At 44.6% G+C, this 22,040-nt stretch overlaps 1 protein-coding gene across 1 annotated transcript in view; it reads right to left on the bottom strand.

Annotated features, from left to right (window-relative positions):
- The window catches only part of LOC124789122 (cGMP-specific 3',5'-cyclic phosphodiesterase), a gene marked incomplete at its 3' end in the record, with an annotated part of 552,400 nt that overhangs the window by 72,820 nt on the left and 457,540 nt on the right, over window positions 1-22,040 (bottom strand). The window contains exon 13 of the mRNA XM_047256412.1: window positions 17,995-18,121. Coding sequence (XP_047112368.1) covers window positions 17,995-18,121 — 127 coding nt within the window. The remainder of the gene's footprint in view (window positions 1-17,994; window positions 18,122-22,040) is intronic.

Below are 22,040 nucleotides of genomic sequence, written 5' to 3'. Positions count from 1 at the left end.
ACCCACTTCCTGAAAACGTGCCTGCATTTTGACGCCACACGCAATACTGACAACCGCAAGAGAGGCTATGATAACCAAGACAGGAGACAAATATCACCAACTAGGTGCTAGAGTAATGGTTAATTTCGTGCTTTCTGGAGTCGATGTATGTGGGTTCGCATCTCGTCATATGCACATTCTGGGACATTTTTGTGAATGTTGTACAAGTATGCCCTACAATGTTCGATGTTATTTACATTTCGTCTGATTTGGAAACGAAGGATGAAATAAATATTTAGCGATTTCCGAGTATGCGGTTAGGCAGGAAACTAAGAGGACAATTTAAATTGCTGCGCGTGAAACGAAGAGCAATAATGCTCATATTCGTCCTTGTCACAGCTTTCGCTGTTTATCTACGAATGTGCAGCAATTTCCGAGTGTGTGGTTACTCAGGAACCTAACAGTACAACTTCAAATGCTGCGATTACAACGAGGTGCTATAAAATTAATATTATTTTTTCTCACAAATATTGGGCTCTTTAATTTCCGACCACGTGGCAACTTCGGTTTGTGTGGTTAGGCAGGAAACTAAGAGTACAGTTTAAACTGCTGTTAGTGAATCGAGAAGCAATAACATTCATATTCTTTCCTGTCACAAAGCCGATAGCCGATCATGCGGTCGTCGATATTACGCGTGACGTCAAAATGATGTCACTTTTGCAGGAAGGGTTCTGAAACGTGTAACCATGGAGGTAAAAAAAGAGGGGAGGCGGCATTACATCACAAACATGAAGCCGATGTCCGCCATCTGAACTAGGCCAAAACATTAGGTTCCACATTCATACTCCCATAGTTCACCACGGTGACACTTCCTCGTGACGTCACTATGTGTCGTATTACTAGAGCAAATAAGCATTTAAGAACAGAAAAACGTTCGAAATTCCTTTCCTGACATTATGTTATTCACGTAAGCTCTATAATTTATACTATTAAAAACAGTTGTTGCGCGCACACGACGGAAATCATGAACAAGAAGCACTAGTATGCTATGTTTTGGGCTACTTAAAGTGGCACCCACTCTGGCTTCAAAACAATGTGCAGCGTAAGTCTGTGGTGTCATCTCCAATCCGTGAGCATAACCCTAGGAAAATTGGTATCTGTGAATAATGTTACAAAGAGACAGTTGAGGAGCAATGCTGAGCTATGTGTTTGCAACAACGACGAAAGCTGAGTACTTCGAGTGAAACGGACTGTCGTCATTTGGGGCAGTGAGCTGTCTTTGGTCTGATTGGATATGCCCAGAACTGAATCGGAATCTGCGTGATGGCTGGGCTTCTGAACAGTTTAATTTTGGTGGTGCGCAAATAAACGGGCGGACTGCACATCAGGATTGATATTAGGCTAACGGTACACTGCTGCTTCTGAAAAATTATGTTCTTAATATGAAATTAATCCGATTAGCACCGTCCAATTGCGTTTACAGAAACAGGAAATGTTTATTACGGTGTATGTTGACGGACCAGCGATCAACGAGACAACTGTGCGTGGCCACCAGAGATCTTGCGGCTGGCGTCTCAAGCAGGAAGCTGCAGAGCGCACATCTCTGAAGTCACATCGTCGACTCTTAACCGACATTTCATTGCTGCTGGTCATCAGTACAAACAAACTCCCATAGACAAATATTTGTTGTGTTACGCAGGTCAAGTCAGTTTTCGATTTACCTTTCACGTCCAGTAACATCGCAAATTAAAATTACATTTGTGTTGTTAGTGGCCATTTCAATGTCAGAACTTTACGTAGTTATCACATAATAAAGTGCGTGATGCCGAGGACACTAGTGCTCTATTACTTTGTTAATTAGTGGTAATTAAAAAACCATAGCTTAAGAAAAACGTATTGAAGACACTGGGAACAAAGGTTAAATCATTTTGCGCTATTTTTACTATGAACTCATGTTATTAAAGACAGTACTAGTGAATCAATAGAGGCATTTGTAACCAGTTAACAGCGGCTTGAAATCAAAACTGTTTACAGACAAAATTATTTAAAGGCAGGGTACCACTCATTCCATGGTGCTGACATTAACCTTATCCCAATCAAGGATCATTTACGTGTTTGTTGATTACGCTGCTTAATAATTTGAGTTTTCTACCAAGGACATTCTGAATACTAACAGATCTATGTTGCTAACAGTGGCCGGTCGCAGTGGCCGAGCGGTTCTAGGCGCTACAGTCTGGAATCGCGCGACCGCTACGGTCGCAGGTTTGAATCCTGCCTCGGGCATGGATGTGTGTGATGTCCTGAGGTTAGTTAGGTTTAAGTAGTTCTATGTTCTAGGGGACTGATGACCTCAGACGTTAAGTCCCATAGTGCTGAGAGTCATTTGAACCATTTGCTAACAGTGATAAGCCAATACGCCTCAAATTTACTAGCTTCGTGAAAGAAACAAAGGTTCACTGCCTGCCCAAATACCCAGCCTCATTATGAAACAGTAACACAGAGTTATTTATTGTTGCACCAACACTTACACAAATAATACTAGTGTTTATTTTACCTATTTATGTGTCCCACTTATATGTATTTACTTTTTATGTGATTGAATGTGTGTTTGTGAGCTTTATCAGCGATCACAGTTAGTCTTTCTTAGAGACAGACCCTATCTACTAGAAAATAAGACATATCTTAGTTCAGGATAGAAACAGTAAACTTAGGGTTGGATTAAATGAACAGGTACGTGGCATTTTAATCGTAACTACTTACGAGGTGTTTTGTTGAACGATATGCCACAAAAAGTTTACGGGTTACGTGCAGTAAGGAGCTCTCAGGTATTAAGAGCTAACAGACAAGGTGGGGGAAGCTATCAGCTGCGTATTTACTTCTACGCCACTGTGGAAACTATTATAGAACACGTTGCCGAATGACAATCTCTTCAGATTTTCATAAAAGAGTCTTAACCGAACAGCAGTTGCGGGCTTTCAATTCAATAAAATAATGAAATGATGTGGTGTGGCCCTCAACAACGCACCCTCTGACTCAGTGTTGAAGTATTAAAAGTTTAGGCTGGTTTCTTTGTCTAGGGGCTGGGATACGTAGTTGCCACGTTACAAGCCAAATACTGCTGAGTCTACAGTATACAATATGAACAGACACATGAATCGAATGGTCGAAGGTTCCCATCACTCGGCAATTGCGAAAGTAACGTAGAAATTTTGCAATTAAATAAAATCTGCAGGTATTATTTTAACGACTTTAAATGATGAGTATGATAGTAGAAGTACTTTTGAGAATGCGGTATATTTCTGCAAACAATTATTGGTGTTGATGGTCCAGCAATTAAATAAAACATAAGTTGAATAACAGGGAAACAATAGATTCCTACTGCACGTGATTAGCTATGAACAACAACATAGCTCGCGAGATATTCACTTCTAAACGCACACTACGTCTTCCCTGTAGAAGCCACGGAAATCTTACAAGTGCACAAGTCGGCACTCCAAAGTATTCTGTCACCCGTGACCACATGCAAACTGCTCCACACTCTAAAAGTCTCTCTCGCGACTGTCCCTCGCACCACACCGTTCAGAACTCCCCCTCCATTCACTTCGGTAGTTGCCTCCCTTAGTAACAAGCACTGTGATTGGCGATAGTGCACCCGTCATGTCTCCAAACCAACGCACACTCACAAACATTTTGAAACACATGTAGAATACTGGAATTACATTTAAATAACTTGAAATTAAATAAATATGCCTACAGCTGGACCATAAACACGCTCTAACATAGATATTAAATACATAAACAAATTAAATACACATATATCAAAGGAATAGCAAGCAAAAGTAGGTCAGTAGCCTAATGTCTCTCTGCTTTCTAAAACACAGTAAATATTTGACCAATTTCTTCATGAATAGTATATATCGGATATAAACAAAGAAATAGACGAACAAATATATTTATAAGCACGGTGCTACCGTTGTTTCGTGTAACTGTGGAGTACTTATGGCCTGACGCAAGCGGTAGTAACTGGCCACTTTGACTTCCAATAAGTCACGTACTATTCAAGTTACAGGCCTGTAATTTATACCAATTTAGGTTTACACTAATAGCTTTCTAAAGACACGTCGATAGATAAAATCGAATGAACCGTTTAGATTTTGGAAATTCGTTGCTGCGTGTTACTTGTATAATTTATCATCAGATACTAAACTTTAAACTAATAAAGTTATTGAAAATCTGATTACTCCATCAGAATCGTCATGCAAATAATAGTAATGTACATGTTTCTTTTTGAGGTATCTGGTTCATCTGGATTCTATTAATCTCTATACGAACAGTGAAATGTCTGCCATTAAGGTTTCACAATGTCCGCCATCTTTGGCACTCCCGGCATGTCTCCTTCATCGACACAGCGTCACCATGGAATTCCCAGCCAAGCCTTTCCTGGACCCCTGCTGACGTTCGGCACCACGTGGCCTCCAATGAGCCGCGGCCCGCCGAGAGGCCCCAGTGTGTCAACGTCAACTCCGAGCTTGGAATATTTTCAGGGCACCACAACTCGCCTGTTACCTCACACAGTGGTAAAATGGAAGCAGTCAAGGTAAAGAAGAAGAAATTAGAACCGTTTTAGCTTGCATAATGTGACTGGAACAAGAACGCACTTTTTATGCTTATTTTTAAAAGTGAAGTCTTTTATTGATCTTTCTACTACCAGTTTTTGAGGATTATACTGCGATGTTCAGGTATATTTATTTAGATTGACAAAGTATAGATGATCAGTCACTGGCATTGGTCATTGGTTCACGATGTTCTGTAGCCTGCATCTTCAAGTCGAGAATCTTCAGGGAAGTGGGTGAGGCAAGGTACGCATTAGCATAAGACAAGCACATAGAATAGGGTGTCAACTTACCGGCCTCCATAGCCAAGGCCACTAACGCATGCCAGTATGGTGACGCCCGACTGGGAGGTACCTAGTTCTAATCCTGGTGATAGACGAAATTTTCAGTGCCAGTATTTGGTGGGTAAGCGGAGGAGAGTTTGTAGCGTAAAGCGCTTGGTCATCAAACTTTGCACCGATGTCCTGGTTTAAATACCAAACCTCTCCACACTGTCTCGTTGAGTGGAGGCATGTGATGCTGTTGACGGTGATACGTCCCTCGGATGGGGACGCTAAACTTGGAAGACCCTCAGTGCTATTCGAGAGGAGTGTGCCGTGTGCCGGTGACAGGTTTCACCCTCTCCCTTCTGTTCATCCGTAACGGCACAAACACAGCACTACACTCGTAACACTGGTGTACATGCTGAAAATACCCATACGACACACCTCTCACATATCTGCAAGGAAAGGGGCCAACATGCATGGGGAGAGAGACCCTTTTCGAAAGGCCAGCGATGCTGCACAACATTTACGTTTCACACAGAAACTTAATCTCAACAAGAGTGATCCCGCTACTGGCCCTTTGGGAAGTTCCTCTACTCTGAGGCTAGTTTCGAGGCTGCCATACAGTCTCTCAACGCGATCCTCTGTTTTCTGTTGTAACAGCAAGACTCCAGCTGTGCAAGAGAAATGTCATAAGATTTTAGTCTGCCAAGTAGAATTTTGTGATCCACACAATCAACGGCTTGGCAAGTAACAAGTGTACCAATGAACTGTGTAGTATTCAGTCCTCTCCATCCTTGGCTGACTGATACAGCCACCGCTTTACATTGTTGTATTGAAAACAAAACAATCACGGTTCTAAAATTATTTTTATTTAAGAATCACGTGTTTCCTAGTTGGTTATGCATCATTAGGTTATCAAAGGGAAAAAAGAGGCCAATTACATAACTATCCTATAAATGTTATAAGGCATGGTTCTAAGCTGCACGACAAATCACAAACAACACTCGGGTAAAACTGTCAAATGAAGTTCATTGTGCCGGCTGCCAAAGCTTTGTGTCAACCATATACACACAAAACCATCTGGATGAAAATCCGGTCGTCCGAATAAGTACAAGGAACCGTGGGAACATACACGAAAAAAACCCGGAAATAAACCCACAGCGACAACGGAAACTGGGTCTCACGACTGATAAAGGAAACCAATGAAGATTTACAAATAAATACCTTTGAACCTATGCAGCAGCAAGCGGAGCACACCGTTGCAGAACACGTACATCATATTGGTCTTGATACCAAACAGAAAGGCCGTCAAACCGGCAGCAAGTCTAGGATTACTAAACGCAGGATGGCCGCTTATAGCCGCACTAACACAACGAAAAACACAACGAATCGCGTTAGTATCTGAGGCCCACGTGAAAGACAGGCCGCGGCGCGTACGTCACTAAGGTGAGCCTGCGCTCGCTCGCTCGCTCACTCGACAGACAAAACTATGTTTCTATACCTGTTAACTCGTAACTAGGTGTGTACGTACGAACGACAATTGCATCTTCTACTGGAATCCGCTATTGTGGAATCTTACTGTCATTAGCCCTACAGTTGTATATTGGTGTATGTGTATTAAACTGGGGACCTAGAAACAATCAACAACAGCCCACGACAGTCCACCCACCCCACCGCCGCCCACATCGAACTCAGGGTTACTGTGCGGTTCGGCCCCCAGTGCCACTCGCCCCTCCCCCCTCCCCCCCCCCCCCCCCCTCCCGGGAACGTCTCATACTAGATGAGTGTAGCCCCAAATGTTTGCGTGGTAGAGTAATTCTGATGTACGCGCACGTGGAGACAGTGTTTGCGCAGCAATCGCCGACGTAGAGTATCTGAGGCAGAATAAGGTGAACCAGCAGCATTCGCCGAGATAGATGGAAAACTGCCTTAAAAACCATGCACAGGCTGGCCGCCACACCGGACCTCGACACTAATCCGCCGTGCGAATTCGTGCCGATGACCGGCATGCCTTCCTGCTCGGGAAGCAGCGCGTTAGACTGCACGGCTATCCAGTCGAGCAGCCCTACAATGGTCGGAAAGCCACAAGCCTGCTTATAATTTCTTACAACTGTACTGGGGTACAATAAAATTAAAATCACCCCAAAAAGATTATCTGTTGCACAAGGCATCACTTCTTGTATGAAATGAGGACTGTTAAGCAGAAGAGACTAAATGCTGGCCGGCCGAAGTGGCCGAGCAGTTCTAGGCGCTACTGTGTGGACCTGCGCGACCGCTACGGTCGCAGGTTCGAATCCTGCCTCGGGCATGGATGTGTGTGATGCCCTTAGGTTAGTTAGGTTTAAGTAGTTCCAAGTTCTAGGGGACTGATGACCTCAGAAGTTAAGTCCCATAGTGCTCAGAGCCATTTGAACCACTAAATGCTGTAAACAAGACGTTATACCATTTGTATCGGGTATTGATCGTAAATTAAATTTTGTTGTAGTACTGTTAAGCAGTAAGACTTCATAATAGCAGATTCCAATAGAATATGCAATTCTCGTTAATACGCAGACGCCCAAATGCAAATCAACATGTTTAGAAACGCAATTTGTCTGCTGAGCTGAGCGAGCGAGTGAGTTTAGGCCTACCTACTTGACGTACGCGCCGCTGCCTGTCTTTCTCGTGGGCCTCATTAGTATCTGTAGTTACTTATATCTATGAATGGCCGTTCATTGTGGATTTAATGGTTCTGTAGGCTGCTGGCTGTAGCAAATTTGCCAGCTCAGGCGTGTACAAGATCAATCGCTTCATACACAGGTCACACGCGTCGAATGCATAATACTGGGTTTAATGAGCATTTACTGAAGGGAAAAGGACAAAGTGAACACTGCCCAGCGTTTTCGGAGCACCGAAAGCTAGTGGCCATCAGCCACCGACGTCGAGCAATTTAAAGAAAACGGAAAAATATACTGAACTTATCCGAGGAGATGGGAATTGCTATGTTCTCGTGTGAACATAGTGGTACCCTCCTTAATGATCAGTTGGTTAGCAAGAATCAGACATTTTAAGATTTAATGATACCTGTCATAAGGTCCCTCCATTGACTTGGCACTATCATTACAATAATTTGTTTTATCGTTGTATTCTCGTATTGTAACCTAAAATCTGTTCAGTGAGTACCATTTGTTCTGGACTTTCTGTTTATCGTCTGTCTGTCCGATATACAATTTGTTTTAATCCCATCACCACTAAGTAGTGATGCTAATGAACAGGCACTATAATTGGGTCCGCCCGCAGCTCGTGGTCGTGCGGTAGCGTTCTCGCTTCCCACGCCCGGATTCCCGGGTTCGATTCCCGGCGGGGTCAGGGATTTTCTCTGCCTCGTGATGGCTGGGTGTTGTGTGCTGTCCTTAGGTTAGTTAGGTTTAAGTAGTTCTGAGTTCTAGGGGACTGATGACCATAGATGTTAAGTCCCATAGTGCTCAGAGCCATTTGAACCATATAATTGGGTCAAAGCATTCTGCCCCTCAGACAACCATATATACGAGTGATTTTTTGACGTTTTTTAGAACAGTAAAAATGTTATTGCAGCTTTCCTCTTGGTTTATTTATGTAATTGCTCATGGACGCTGCTTTTGAACGCTTTATTTATGTCGTACTTCCTGGCAAACTTTTAATATTACCGTAAAAATAAAAAAAAAATGTTCAAATGGCTCTGAGCACTATGGGACTTAACTTCTGAGGTCATCAGTCCCCTAGAACTTAGAACTACTTAAACCTAACTAACCTAAGGACATCACACACATCCATGCCCGAGGCAGGATTCGAACCTGCGTCCGTAGCGGTCGCGCGGTTCCAGACTGAAGCGCCTAGAACCGGTCGGCCACTCCGGCCGGCTAATATTACCGTTATTTTCCACAATAGTGTTTGCCTAGTACTGTATGTACAGGAAGCATCATAGTGTTGCACCTGATTTGGGTGGCCCATATTACCTGTTCAATAATTTTAATTCTCGTTACATTTTAATTTTAATCTAATTTTCTCCTTCTTATAAAGTATAGGTTAATCGGTTCCATGTTAGCCTCGTCCGCAGCATAAGATACTAACTCCATCTATTGCGTTTTCGTTGAGGTAGCGCGGCTATATGCGGCCATCCTGCGTTTAGCAATCCAAGTCTCGCTGCCGGCTACACCGCTTACCTGTGGGCTGCTTGCGGCTATAGAAGTTCAAAGGTATTTGTAGTTCTTCGTTGGTTTCCTTTATCAGTTCGTCAGACCTCGTTTCCGTTGTGGCTGTGGATTGATTCCCAAATTTTTTTTCGTCTATGTTCCCACAGTTGCTTTTACTTGTTCTGACGACCGGATTTTCATCCAGACGGTTTTGTGTTTATGTTGTTAACATATACGTTTGGTAGCCAGTGCAATGAACTTCATTTGACAGTTTTACCAGAGTGCTGTTTACGGTTTTTGACGCAACATGGAACCATGACATACACTCCTGGAAATTGAAATAAGAACACCGTGAATTCATTGTCCCAGGAAGGGGAAACTTTATTGCCACATTCCTGGGGTCAGATACATCACATGATCACACTGACAGAACCACAAGCACGTAGACACAGGCAACAGAGCATGCACAATGTCGGCACTAGTACAGTGTATATCCACCTTTCGCAGCAATGCAGGCTGCTATTCTCCCATGGAGACGATCGTAGAGATGCTGGATGTAGTCCTGTGGAACGGCTTGCCATGCCATTTCCACCTGGCGCCTCAGTTGGACCAGCGTTCGTGCTGGACGTGCAGACCGCGTGAGACGACGCTTCATCCAGTCCCAAACATGCTCAATGGGGGACAGATCCGGAGATCTTGCTGGCCAGGGTAGTTGACTTACACCTTCTAGAGCACGTTGGGTGGCACGGGATACATGCGGACGTGCATTGTCCTGTTGGAACAGCAAGTTCCCTTGCCGGTCTAGGAATGGTAGAACGATGGGTTCGATGACGGTTTGGATGTACCGTGCACTATTCAGTGTCCCCTCGACGATCACCAGTGGTGTATGGCCAGTGTAGGAGATCGCTCCCCACACCATGATGCCGGGTGTTGGCCCTGTGTGCCTCGGTCGTATGCAGTCCTGATTGTGGCGCTCACCTGCACGGCGCCAAACACGCATACGACCATCATTGGCACCAAGGCAGAAGCGACTCTCATCGCTGAAGACGACACGTCTCCAATCGTCCCTCCATTCACGCCTGTCGCGACACCACTGGAGGCGGGCTGCACGATGTTGGGGCGTGAGCGGAAGACGGCCTAACGGTGTGCGGGACCGTAGCCCAGCTTCATGGAGGCGGTTGCGAATGGTCCTTGCCGATACCCCAGGAGCAACAGTGTCCCTAATTTGCTGGGAAGTGGCGGTGCGGTCCCCTACGGCACTGCGTAGGATCCTACGGTCTTGGCGTGCATCCGTGCTTCGCTGCGGTCCGGTCCGAGGTCGACGGGCACGTGCACCTTCCGCCGACCACTGGCGACAACATCGATGTACTGTGGAGACCTCACGCCCCACGTGTTGAGCAATTCGGCGGTACGTCCACCCGGCCTCCCGCATGCCCACTATACGCCCTCGCTCAAAGTCTGTCAACTGCACATACGGTTCACGTCCACGCTGTCACGGCATGCTACCAGTGTTAAAGACTGCGATGGAGCTCCGTATGCCACGGCAAACTGGCTGACACTGACGGCGGCGGTGCACAAATGCTGCGCAGCTAGCGCCATTCGACGGCCAACACCGCGGTTCCTGGTGTGTCCGCTGTGCCGTGCGTGTGATCATTGCTTGTACAGCCCTCTCGCAGTGTCCGGAGCAAGTATGGTGGGTCTGACACACCGGTTTCAATGTGTTCTTTTTTCCATTTCCAGGAGTGTATTTAATTGGTCTCTTTTTTCGTTTTAGATCATCTGATGATGCCTAACCACGGGGAAACATGTTATTTTTAAATAAAAAACTTTACAACCGTGATTATTTTCTTTTTAATACAACAAGTTATATCTCTTTGTTTAGCTCAACCGCGATGTCATTTCTCTCTGGAGAATCCACTACCAAAGCCAGACTGATAGGCAGTTAATAAGTTGCTCCGTCCATGTGGATGACTAGCAGTCATTCCTCGCCAGGTGACGCAGCTATGGCCTGGACAGGTTGATGTTCTGGTTGATCAGTGTATCCACCAAAGACGTTTGAGACTTGAAAGGTCTTTGGAGCCATGCAATTTCATTTGATTAAATGCCTGGGTTTCAGGTAGGATCCCATGTTTCGTTCGAAGTTGAGGTGCTATTCCAATACAAATGGGAAGCTTCTGCAATGATGCTGAAGTTAATGAGGAACACCAGATGGGCTGAAGCGTGAATGGGAATTTGGATTGAGGGGCGAAGTTTGCTAGGGTATATACACTACTGGCCATTAAAATTGCTATACCAAGAAGAAATGCAGATGATAAACGGGTATTCATTGGACAAATATAATATACTGGAACTGACAAGTGATTACATTTTCACGCAGTTTGGGTACATAGATCCTGAGAAATCAGTACTTCCTTTCAAGACACTGTCCATTCCGTTCAACTGTTCTTCCAAGTCCTTTGCTGTCTCTGACAGAATTACAATGTCATCGGCGAACCTCAAAGTTTTTATTTCTTCTCCATGAATTTTAATACCTACTCCGAATTTTTCTTTTGTTTCCTTTACTGCTTGCTCAATATACAGATTGAATAACATCGGGGAGAGGCTCCAACCCTGTCTCACTCCTTTCCCAACCACTGCTTCCCTTTCATGCACCTCGACTCTTACAACTGCCATCTGGTTTCTGTACAAATTGTAAATAGCCTTTCGCTCCCTGTATTTTACCCCTGCCACCTTCAGAATTTGAAAGAGAGTATTCCAGTTAACATTGTCAAAAGCTTTCTCTATGTCTACAAATGCTAGAAATGTAGGTTTGCCTTTTCTTAATCTTTCTTCTAAGATAAGTCGTAAGGTTAGTATTGCCTCACGTGTTCCAACATTTCTACGGAATCCAAACTGATCTTCCCCGAGGTCGGGTTCTAGCAGTTTTTCCATTCGTCTGTAAAGAATTCGCGTTAGTATTTTGCAGCTGTGACTTATTAAACTGATAGTTCGGTAATTTTCACATCTGTCAACACCTGCTTTCTTTGGGATTGGAATTACTATATTCTTCTTGAAGTCTGAGGGTATTTCGCCTGTCTCATACATCTTGCTCACCAGATGGTAGAGTTTTGTCATGACTGGCTCTCCCAAGGCTGTCAGTAGTTCTAATGGAATGTTGTCTGCTCCCGGGGCCTTGTTTCGACTCAGGTCTTTCAGTGCTCTGTCAAACTCTTCACGCAGTATCATATCTCCCATTTCATCTTCATCTACATCCTCTTCCATTTCCATAATATTGTCCTCAAGTACATCGCCCTTGTATAAACCCTCTATATACTCCTTCCATCTTTCTGCCCTCCCTTCTTTGCTTAGAACTGGGTTGCCATCTGAGCTCTTGACATTCATACAAGTGGTTCTCTTCTCTCCAAAGGTCTCTTTAATTTTCCTGTCGGCAGTATCTATCTTACCCCTAGTGAGACAAGCCTCTACATCCTTACATTTGTCCTCTAGCCATCCCTGCTTAGCCATTTTGCACTTCCTGTCGATCTGATTTTTGAGACGTTTGTATTCCTTTTTGCCTGCTTCATTTACTGCATTTTTATATTTTCTCCTTTCATCAATTAAATTCAATATTTCTTCTGTTACCCAAGAATTTCTATTAGCCCTCGTCTTTTTACCTACTTGATCGTCTGCTGCCTTCACTACTTCATCCCTCAGAGCTACCTTCTTCTACTGTATTTCTTTCCCCCATTCCTGTCAATTGTTCCCTTACGCTCTCCCTGAAACTCTCTACAACCTCTGGTTCTTTCAGTTTGTCCAGGTCCCATCTCCTTAAATTCCCACCTTTCTTCAGTTTCTTCAGTTTCAATCTGCAGTTCATAACCAATAGATTGTGGTCAGAATCCACATCTGCCCCTGGAAATGTCTTACAATTTAAAACCTGGTTCCTAAATCTCTGTCTTACCATTATATAATCTATCTAATACCTTTTAGTATCTCCAGGATTCTTCCAGGTATACAACCTTCTTTTATGATTCTTGAACCAAGTGTTAGCTATGATTAAGTTATGCTCTGTGCAAAACTCTACCAGGCGGCTTCCTCTTTCATTTCTTCCCCCCAATCCATATTCACCTACTATGTTTCCTTCTCTCCCTTTTCCTACTGACGAATTCCAGTCACCCATGACTATTAAATTTTCGTCTCCCTTCACTACCTGAATAATTTCTGTTATCTCGTCATACATTTCATCAATTTCCTCATCATCTGCAGAGATAGTTGGCATATAAACTTGTACTACTGTAGTAGGCATGGGCTTTGTGTCTATCTTGGCCACAATAATACGTTCACTATGCTGTTTGTAGTAGCTAACCCGCAATCCTATTTTTTATTCATTATTAAACCTACCCCTGCATTACCTCTATTTTATTTTGTCTTTATAACCCTGTAATCACCTGACCAAAAATCTTCTTCCTCCTGCCACCGAACTTCACTAATTCCCACTATGTCTAACTTTAACCTATCCATTTCCCTTTTTAAATTTTCTAACCTACCCGCCCGATTAAGGGATCTGACATTCCACGCTCCGATCCGTAGAACGCCAGTTTTCTTTCTCCTGATAACGACGTCCTGTTGAGTAGTCCCCGCCCGGAGATCCGAATGGGGGACTATTTTACCTCTGGAATATTTTACCCGAGAGGACGCCATCATCATTTAATCATACAGTAAAGCTGCATGTCCTCGGGAAAAATTACGGCTGTAGTTTCCCCTTGCTTTCAGCCGTTCGCAGTACCAGCACAGCAAGGCCGTTTTGGTTAATGTTACAAGGCCAGATCAGTCAATCATCCAGACCGTTGCCCCTGCAACTACTGAAAAGGCTGCTGCCCCTCTTCAGGAACCACACGTTTGTCTGGCCTCCCAACAGATACCCCTCCGTTGTGGTTGCACCTACGGTACGGCCATCTGTATCGCTGAGGCACGCAAGCCTCCCCACCAACGGCAAGGTCCATGGTCCATTATCCTGCTGAAATGTAGGGTTTTGCAGGGATCGAATGAAGGGTAGAGCCACGGGTCGTAACACATCCGAAATGTAACGTCCGCTGTTCAAAGTACTATCAATGCGAACAAGAAGTGACCGAGACGTGTAACCAATGGCACCCCTTACCATTACGTCGGGTGATACGCCAGTATGGCGATGACGAATACACACTTCCAATGTGCGTTCACCACGATGTCGCCAAACACGGATGCGACCATCGTAATGCTGTATACAGAACCTGGAGGGGTTGATGTCGATAGTCGGTCGGCGGTCATAATGTTCTGGTTGATCAGTGTATCCACCAAAGATGCTTGAGACTTGAAAGGTGTCTGGAGGCATGTAGTTTAATTTGATTAAATGCCTGTGTTCCAGGTAGGATCCCATGTTTCGATCGAAGTTGAGATGCTATTCCAACACAACTGGAGGGCCTCTAGGCTTGAACCACACGTAACGCATCATTTCCCCAAATATTGGCGAAGATAGTTGACGATGTACAAGGGAATATGTTATGATGCAGCCTACTCGGAAATGATTTCTGTTTCTCTCTCGATGGGCCGATTTCAGCTGCACCGGGAACCTATTGTTCGTGTGCAGCTACCAAGAGGTGCTCGAAGGTCAGAGTAAAACTAACGGAATACAAAGTCCTGTACGCTTTAAATACAATCCCTCCTGTAAAGCAATTAGCTGAATCCTTGTGGACGCTTTAATTTTAATCCTTTCTTTAAAGTTTATTTGCAATCCCAAATTTTCCTTCGCCTTTCCTTTTCATGCGTTTTATCAAAATAACAATAACATAATGTACTTAGCATTATATCGGCTTATTTGCTGTGCAAGTAACGTAAAAATTGAAAATAAAAAAAATGATTCTGCATTGGGACTTGTCCCGCTGCACCAACCTTTGCGTGATAACTACGGAAACAGAAATGGCTCATATTCTTTTGTCTAAACGGTTCATGTTATTTTGCCTAAAAGCTTCACCATCTGGAGCTCCTCCTTTTTTCAGTTTCATTTCTGGCCAAGCGCTGCATTTTTCATGAATCTGGACGAAATCGGTGATGACGAGTATGCTTGGTCCCCTTGGGCGGTTCGACTCGACTGCGCAATCTAGTCAACGTTCGGAAGATTGTGGCCAGGTAATCCAGTTATTCGCTTTATTGCAACTGGTACGAAATAATCCCTTTTATAAACAGATAATAACTGTGGATTTAGTCACATCCCTAATTACCGTCAGACAGTGGGTGTCGCATCAGGAGATATAACATTGGACAAAAAACTATGCTCAAAATGTTCAAATTGTGTTAATTCCTAAGGGACCAAACTGCGGAGGTCAACGGTTCCTAGACTAACACACTACTAAAACTAACTTATGCTAAGAACCACACACATACTCATGCCCGAGGGAGGACTCGAACCTCTGGCGGGAGGAGCTGCGCAATTCGTGACAAGACGCCTTAAGCCGCGCGGCCACTCCGCGCGGCGAGAATTATGCCAAAGACATCGCTGATACGTGGCTTAGTCGTAGCCTTGCAGCCTGAGGGACTGTTTCCAGGAGCGCTGGGTAGAAAAGGTATGCAGGTGGACTCCTGTCAAGGTGGGAAGGTAGAAGTTGACGTAATGCAAAAGTAAAGCTGTCAAGAGGGAATGAGTGTCGTGTTCGGATAGGTCAGTCGCTAAGGCACTTTACTGTGAAAGACAAAGATTCTAGGTTTATGTCCCAGTCCAGCACAAAGTTTTAATCTGCCTGGACGTTATCATGACAGCATTTCAGGACATCAGGAGGTTTATGGATGTACAGATGAGGTCAGAATGTCTTTGCAGTGCCGGCCGGTGGGGCCGTGCGGTTCTAGGCGCTTCAGTCTGGAACCGCGTGACCGCTACGGTCGCAGTTTCGAATCCTGCCTCGGGCATGGATGTGTGTGATGTCCTTAGGTTAGTTAGGTTTAAGTAGTTCTAAGTTCTAGGGGACTGATGACCACAGATGTTAAGTCCCATAGTGCTCAGAGCCATTTGAACCATTTTTTTTGTCTTTGCAGATGATAAACAAACGGTCCTACCTCAGTTCACCATCTTGACGGAGTGAGAGTTCACGGGCAATTACTTCCAACTTCTTGTCTCAAAACACAGTTTTGAAACTTTAACAACATAAGTATCATGTACTCTTAATTATACTTTTACTCCACTGAAATCCAGTTCTGCTAGTCTACTTAAAACTTCTACGCCTAAAAGTGAAGACACGTGCAGAAAAATGGGCTAACACACTATTGGCCATTCAAATTGCTACACCACGAAGCTGACGTGCTACAGACGCGAAATTTAATCGACAGGAAGACGATGCTGTGATAGGCAAATAATTAGCTTTTCAGAGCAATCACACAAGATTGGCGCCGGTGGCGACAGCTACAATGTGCTGACATGAGAAAGTTTCCAACCGATTTCTCATACACAAACAGCAGTTGACCTGCGTTGCCTGGTGAAACGTTGTTGTGATGCCTCGTGTAAGGAGGAGAAATGCGTACCATCACATTTCCGAATTTTGATAAAGGTCAGCTTGAAGCTTATCGTGATTGCGGTTTATCGTGTCGCGACATTGCTGCTCGCGTTGGTCGAGATCCAATGACTGTTAGCAGAATATGGAATCGGTGGCTTCAGGAGGGTAATACGGAACGCCGTGGAGGATCTCAACGGCCTCATATCAACAGCAGTCGAGATGACAGGCTTTTTATCCGCATGGCTGTAAAGGATCGTGCAGCCACGTCTCGATCCCTGAGTCAACAGATGGGGACGTTTGCAAGACAATAACCATCTGCACGAACACTTCGACGACGTTTGCAGGAGCATTGACTATCAGCTCAGAGACCATGGCTGCGGTTACCCTTGAAGCTGCATCACAGACAGGAGCGCCTGCGATGGTGTACTCAAAGACGAACCTGTGTGCACGAATGGCAAAACGTCATTTTTTCGGATGAATCCAGGTTCTGTTCACAGCATCATTATCGTCGCATCCGTGTTTGGCGACATCGCGGTGAACGCACATTGGAAGCGTGTTTTCGTCATCGCCATACTGGTGTATCACCCGGCGTGATGGTATGGGGCGCCATTGGTTACACGTCTCGGTCACCTCTTGCTCGTATTGACGGCACTTTGAACAGTGGACGTTAAATTTCGGATGTGTTACGACCCGTGGCTCTACCCTTCATTTGATCCCTGCGAAACCCTACATTTCAACAGGATAATGCACGACCGCATGTTGGAGGTCCTGTACGGGCCTTCTTGGATACAGAAAATGTTCGACTGCCGCCCTGGCCAGTACATTCTCCAGGTCTCTCACCAATTGAAGACGTCTGATCAATGGTGGCCGAGCAACTGGCTCGTCACAATACGCCAGTCACTACTCTTGATGAGCTATGGTATCGTGTTGAAGCTGCGTGGGCAGCTATACCTGTACACGCCATCCAAGCTCTGTTCGACTCAATGCCCAGGCGTATCAAGGCCGTTATTACGGCCAGAGAGGGTTGTTCTGGGTACTGATTTCTCAGGATCTATGTACCCAAATTGCGTGAAAATGTAATCACATGTCAGTTTTATTTTAATATATTTGTCCAATGAATACCCGTTTATCATCTGCATTTCTTCTTGGTGTAGCAATTTTAATGGCCAATAGTGTACTTAAATGTAAACGCTTAAAGGTAAGTGTTGCCATCTGTTGATGGATACGGGAACTATCAAAATTGACATTGCTCTCACCCAGCAACAGATGGCAACACTACTGTTTAAGTTTTTACACTGGAGCGTTAGCCCTTTTTCCCGCCCATGTCTTCAAGACAGAAGAGAGGGGATCAGAAAATACCTCGCCAATTTATGCTCTTGGTACCTTTAGTGCAGGCTAGTTGGCATGGGAACACACACACACACACACACACACACACACACACACACACACACAGAGAGGGAGGTAGAGGGGTGTGGCCACGCACCTGTAGAGGTTGTAGCACTCCGCGGACGGGATGTTGTCCTGGTTGAGTCGCGCCGTGTCGTCCGCCGACGCTGTCGCGTGGTACGACAGGCACTCCAACGCCACCTTCTGCTTCGCCATCAGCTTGCCTGCACAGTGGTGCAAGGAGTCACAAGGCGCGCCCTAGGGCAGGTGGACATTACACAGCGTTGTCACTCACTGACAAGAAAAAAATACTGTGACAGTTACACCAAGAAGCACCAGACCGATACTTATCAGTATTTGTGGAGATATTCATTGCTCAACGCTTGTTAGATGATTATACTCATTCCATTTGGAACTGAAGTACATGATCAAGATCAGTGTGACCGGCAGTCCCATCCCCCTCCTCCCCCCGCCCCTCGAGGCCAAAGATGTACAGGGACGTGCCTACAAGTAAGACCTTTTTTCTGTGAAAGCTCTTAAAACTTCCAGAATGCGATTTTCACTCTGCACCGGAGCGTGGGCTGATATCAAACTTCCTAGCAGATTAAAACTTTGTGCCGGACCGAGACTCGAACTCGGGACCTTTGCCTTTCTCAGGCAAGTGCTCTACCAACTGAGCTACCCAAGCAAGACTCATGCCCCGTCCTCACAGCTTTACTTCTGCCAGTACCTCGTCTCCTACCTTCCAAACTTTACAGAAGCTCTCCTGCGAACCTTGCAGAACTAGCACTCCTGAAAGAAAGGATATTGCGGAGACATGGCTTAGCCACAGCCTGGAGCATGTTTCCAGAATGAGATTTTCACTATGCAGCGGAGTGTGCGCTGACACGAAACTTCCTGGCAGATTAAAACTGTGTGCCGGACCGAGACTCGAACTTGGGACCTTTGCCATTCGCGGGCAAGTGCTCTACCAGCTGAGCTACCCAAGCACGACTCACACCTCGCAAACAGTTTTAATCAGCCAGGAAGTTTCTCTTAAATCTTTTCGAATAAAACGAGCGTTATTAACATCCTACACCCTTATTATTCATGTTGTTGTTGTTGTTGTGGTCTTCAGTCCTGAGACTGGTTTGATGCAGCTCTCCATGCTACCCTATCCTGTGCAAGCTTCTTCATCTCCCAGTACCTACTGCAACCAAAATCCTTCTGAATCTTCTTAGTGCATTCATCTCTTGGTTCCCTCTACGACTTTTACCCTCCCAGCTGCCCTCCAATACTACATAAATTTGTGATCCCTTGATGCCTCAGAACATGTCCTAATAACCGGTTCCTTCTTTTTGTCAAGTTGTGCCACAAACTTCTCTTCTCCCCAATTCCAGTCAATACTTCATCATTAGTTATGTGATCTACCCATCTAATCTTCAGCATTCTTCTGTAGCACCACATTTCGAAAGCTTCTATTCTCTTCTTGTCCAAACTATTTATCGTCCATGTTTCACTTCCATACATGCTACACTCCACACAAATACTTTCAGAAACGACTTCCTGACACTTAAGTCTATACTCGATGTTAACAAATTTCTCTTCTTCAGAAACTTTTCCTTGCCATTGCCAGTCTACATTTTATATCCTCTCTACTTCGCTCATCATCAGTTATTTTGCCCCCCAAATAGCAAGACTCCTTTACTACTTTAAGTGTCTCACTTCCTAATCTTATTCCCTCAGCATCACCCGACTTAATTCGACCACATTCCATTATCCTCGTTTTGCTTTTGTTGATGTTCATCTTATATCCTCCTTTCAAGAGACTGTCCATTCCGTTCAACTGCTCTTCCAAGTCCTTTGCTGTCTCTGATAGAATTACAAGGTCATCGGCGAACCTCAAAGTTTTTATTTCTTCTCCATGGATTTTATACCTACTCCGAATAACTGCCATCTGGTTTCTGTACAAATTGTAAATAGCCTTTCGCTCCCTGTATTTTACCCCTGCCACCTTCAGAATTCGAAAGAGACTATTCCAGTCGACATTGTCAAAAGCTTTCTCTAAGTCTACAAATTCTAGAAACGTAGGTTTGCCTTTCCTTAATCTTTCTCCTAAGATAAGTCGTAAGGTCAGAATTGCCCCACGTGTTCCAGCAATTCTACGGAATCCAAACTGTTCTTCCCCGAGGTCGGGTTATAGCAGTTTTTCCATTCGTCTGTAAAGAATTCGCTTTAGTATTTTGCAGCTGTGACTTATTAAACTGATAGTTCTGTAATTTTCACATTTGTTAACCCCTGCTTTCTTTGGGATCCGAATTATTATAGTCTTCTTGAAGTCTGAGGGTATTTCGCCTGTCTCATACATCTTGCTCACCAGATGGTAGAGTTTTGTCAGGACTAGCTCTCCCAAGGCCGCCAGTAGTTCTAATGGAATGTTGTCTACTCCCGGGGCCTTGTTTCGACTCAGGTCTTTCAGTGCTCTGTCAAATTCTTCACGCAGTATCCTATCTCTAGTATCTCCAGGATTCTGCCATGTATACAACCTTTTTTTTTTATTCTTGAACCAAGTGTTAGCTATGATTAAGTTATGCTCTGTGCAAAACTCTACCAGGCGGCTTCCTCTTTCATTTCTTAGCCCCAATCCATATTCACCTACTATGTTTCCTTCTCTCCCTTTTCCTACTTTCGAATTCCAGTCACCCATGACTATTAAATTTTCGTCTCCCTTCACTACCTGAATAATTTCTTGTATCTCCTCATACATTTCTTCGATTTCTTCATCATCTGCAGAGCTAGTTGGCATGTAAACTTGTACTACTGTAGTAACGTGGGCTTCGTGTCTATCTTGGCCACAATAATGCGTTCACTATTCTGTTTGTAGTAGCTTACACGCATTCCTATTTGTCTATTCATTATTAAACCTACTCCTGCATTACCCGTATTTGATTTTGTGTTTATAACCCTGCAGTCACCTGACCAGAAGTCTTGTTCCTCCTGCCACCGAACTTCACTAATTCCCACTATATTTAACATTAATCTATCCATTTCCCTTTTTTAAATTTTCTGATCTGCCTGCCCGGTTAAGGGATCTCACATTCCACGCTCCGATCCGTAGAACGTCAGTTTTCTTTTTCCTAATAACGACATCCTCTTGAGTAGTCCCCGTCCGGAGTACCGAATGGGGGACTATTTTACCTCCGGAATATTTTACACAAGAGGACGCCATCATCATTTATCCATACAGTAAAGCTGCATGTCCTCGGGAAAAATTACGGCCGCAGTTTCCCCTTGCTTTCAGCCGTTCGCAGTACCAGCACAGCAAGGCCGTTTTGGTTAATGTTACAAGGCCAGATCAGTCAATCATCCAGACTGTTGCCCCTGCAACTACTGAAAAGGCTGCTACCCATCTTCAGGAACCACATGTTTGTCTGGCGTCTCAACAGATACCCCTCCATTGTGGTTGCACCTACGGTACGGCCATCTGTATCGCTGAGGCACGCAAGCCTCCTGACCATTGGCAAGGTCCATGGTTCATGGGGAAGGATTATTCATATATCTATATTTATTTTTCAACAGAGTAGCGCTGACAAAGAACACATTTTTCCCAACGAGAGACCAGTATGTTGATACCGTGAGTGTAGGATGTATTACTTCCCTGACGGAGCCACATCCTCACCTCTGCTTGCACCGCTTCATCGCTATCAACGAGAAGTCCTCGTAGGAGTTCTGTAAGTTTTGCAAAAAGATGAAAATCGGATGGGACGAATGGGGTACTGTATGGAGGATGGTCGCTGACAGAGAAACCAGGGTGTCCGATTGTTGCAGATGCCGCAGCACTCGTGTGTGGTGTGGCATTGTCATGCTAAAACAGGTGGGTTCTCCTTGTGTGGACGGACTCTTCCATTCGAAACTCGATTACAGCACGCTCTTTCTCACTCACCGAAATAGCTACGTTACACGTCGCCATGTTACACGCTTCAATTCGGATGTCTCTAGCGGCAGAGGGTTGCAAATATGCAGATATGAAGGATAGACATGTAGAATATTACACTACTGGCCATTAAAATTGCTACACCACGAAGATGACGTGTTACAGACGGGAAAATTAACCGACAGCAAGAAGATTCTGTGATATGCAAATGATTAGCTTTTCAGAGCATT

Source organism: Schistocerca piceifrons, chromosome 3, assembly GCF_021461385.2.
Source record: "Schistocerca piceifrons isolate TAMUIC-IGC-003096 chromosome 3, iqSchPice1.1, whole genome shotgun sequence".
In the NCBI taxonomy this organism is placed as follows: Eukaryota; Metazoa; Arthropoda; class Insecta; order Orthoptera; family Acrididae; genus Schistocerca; species Schistocerca piceifrons.
Note: the sequence above shows the minus strand (reverse complement) of the source record. Positions and strands in the feature narration are given on the sequence as shown.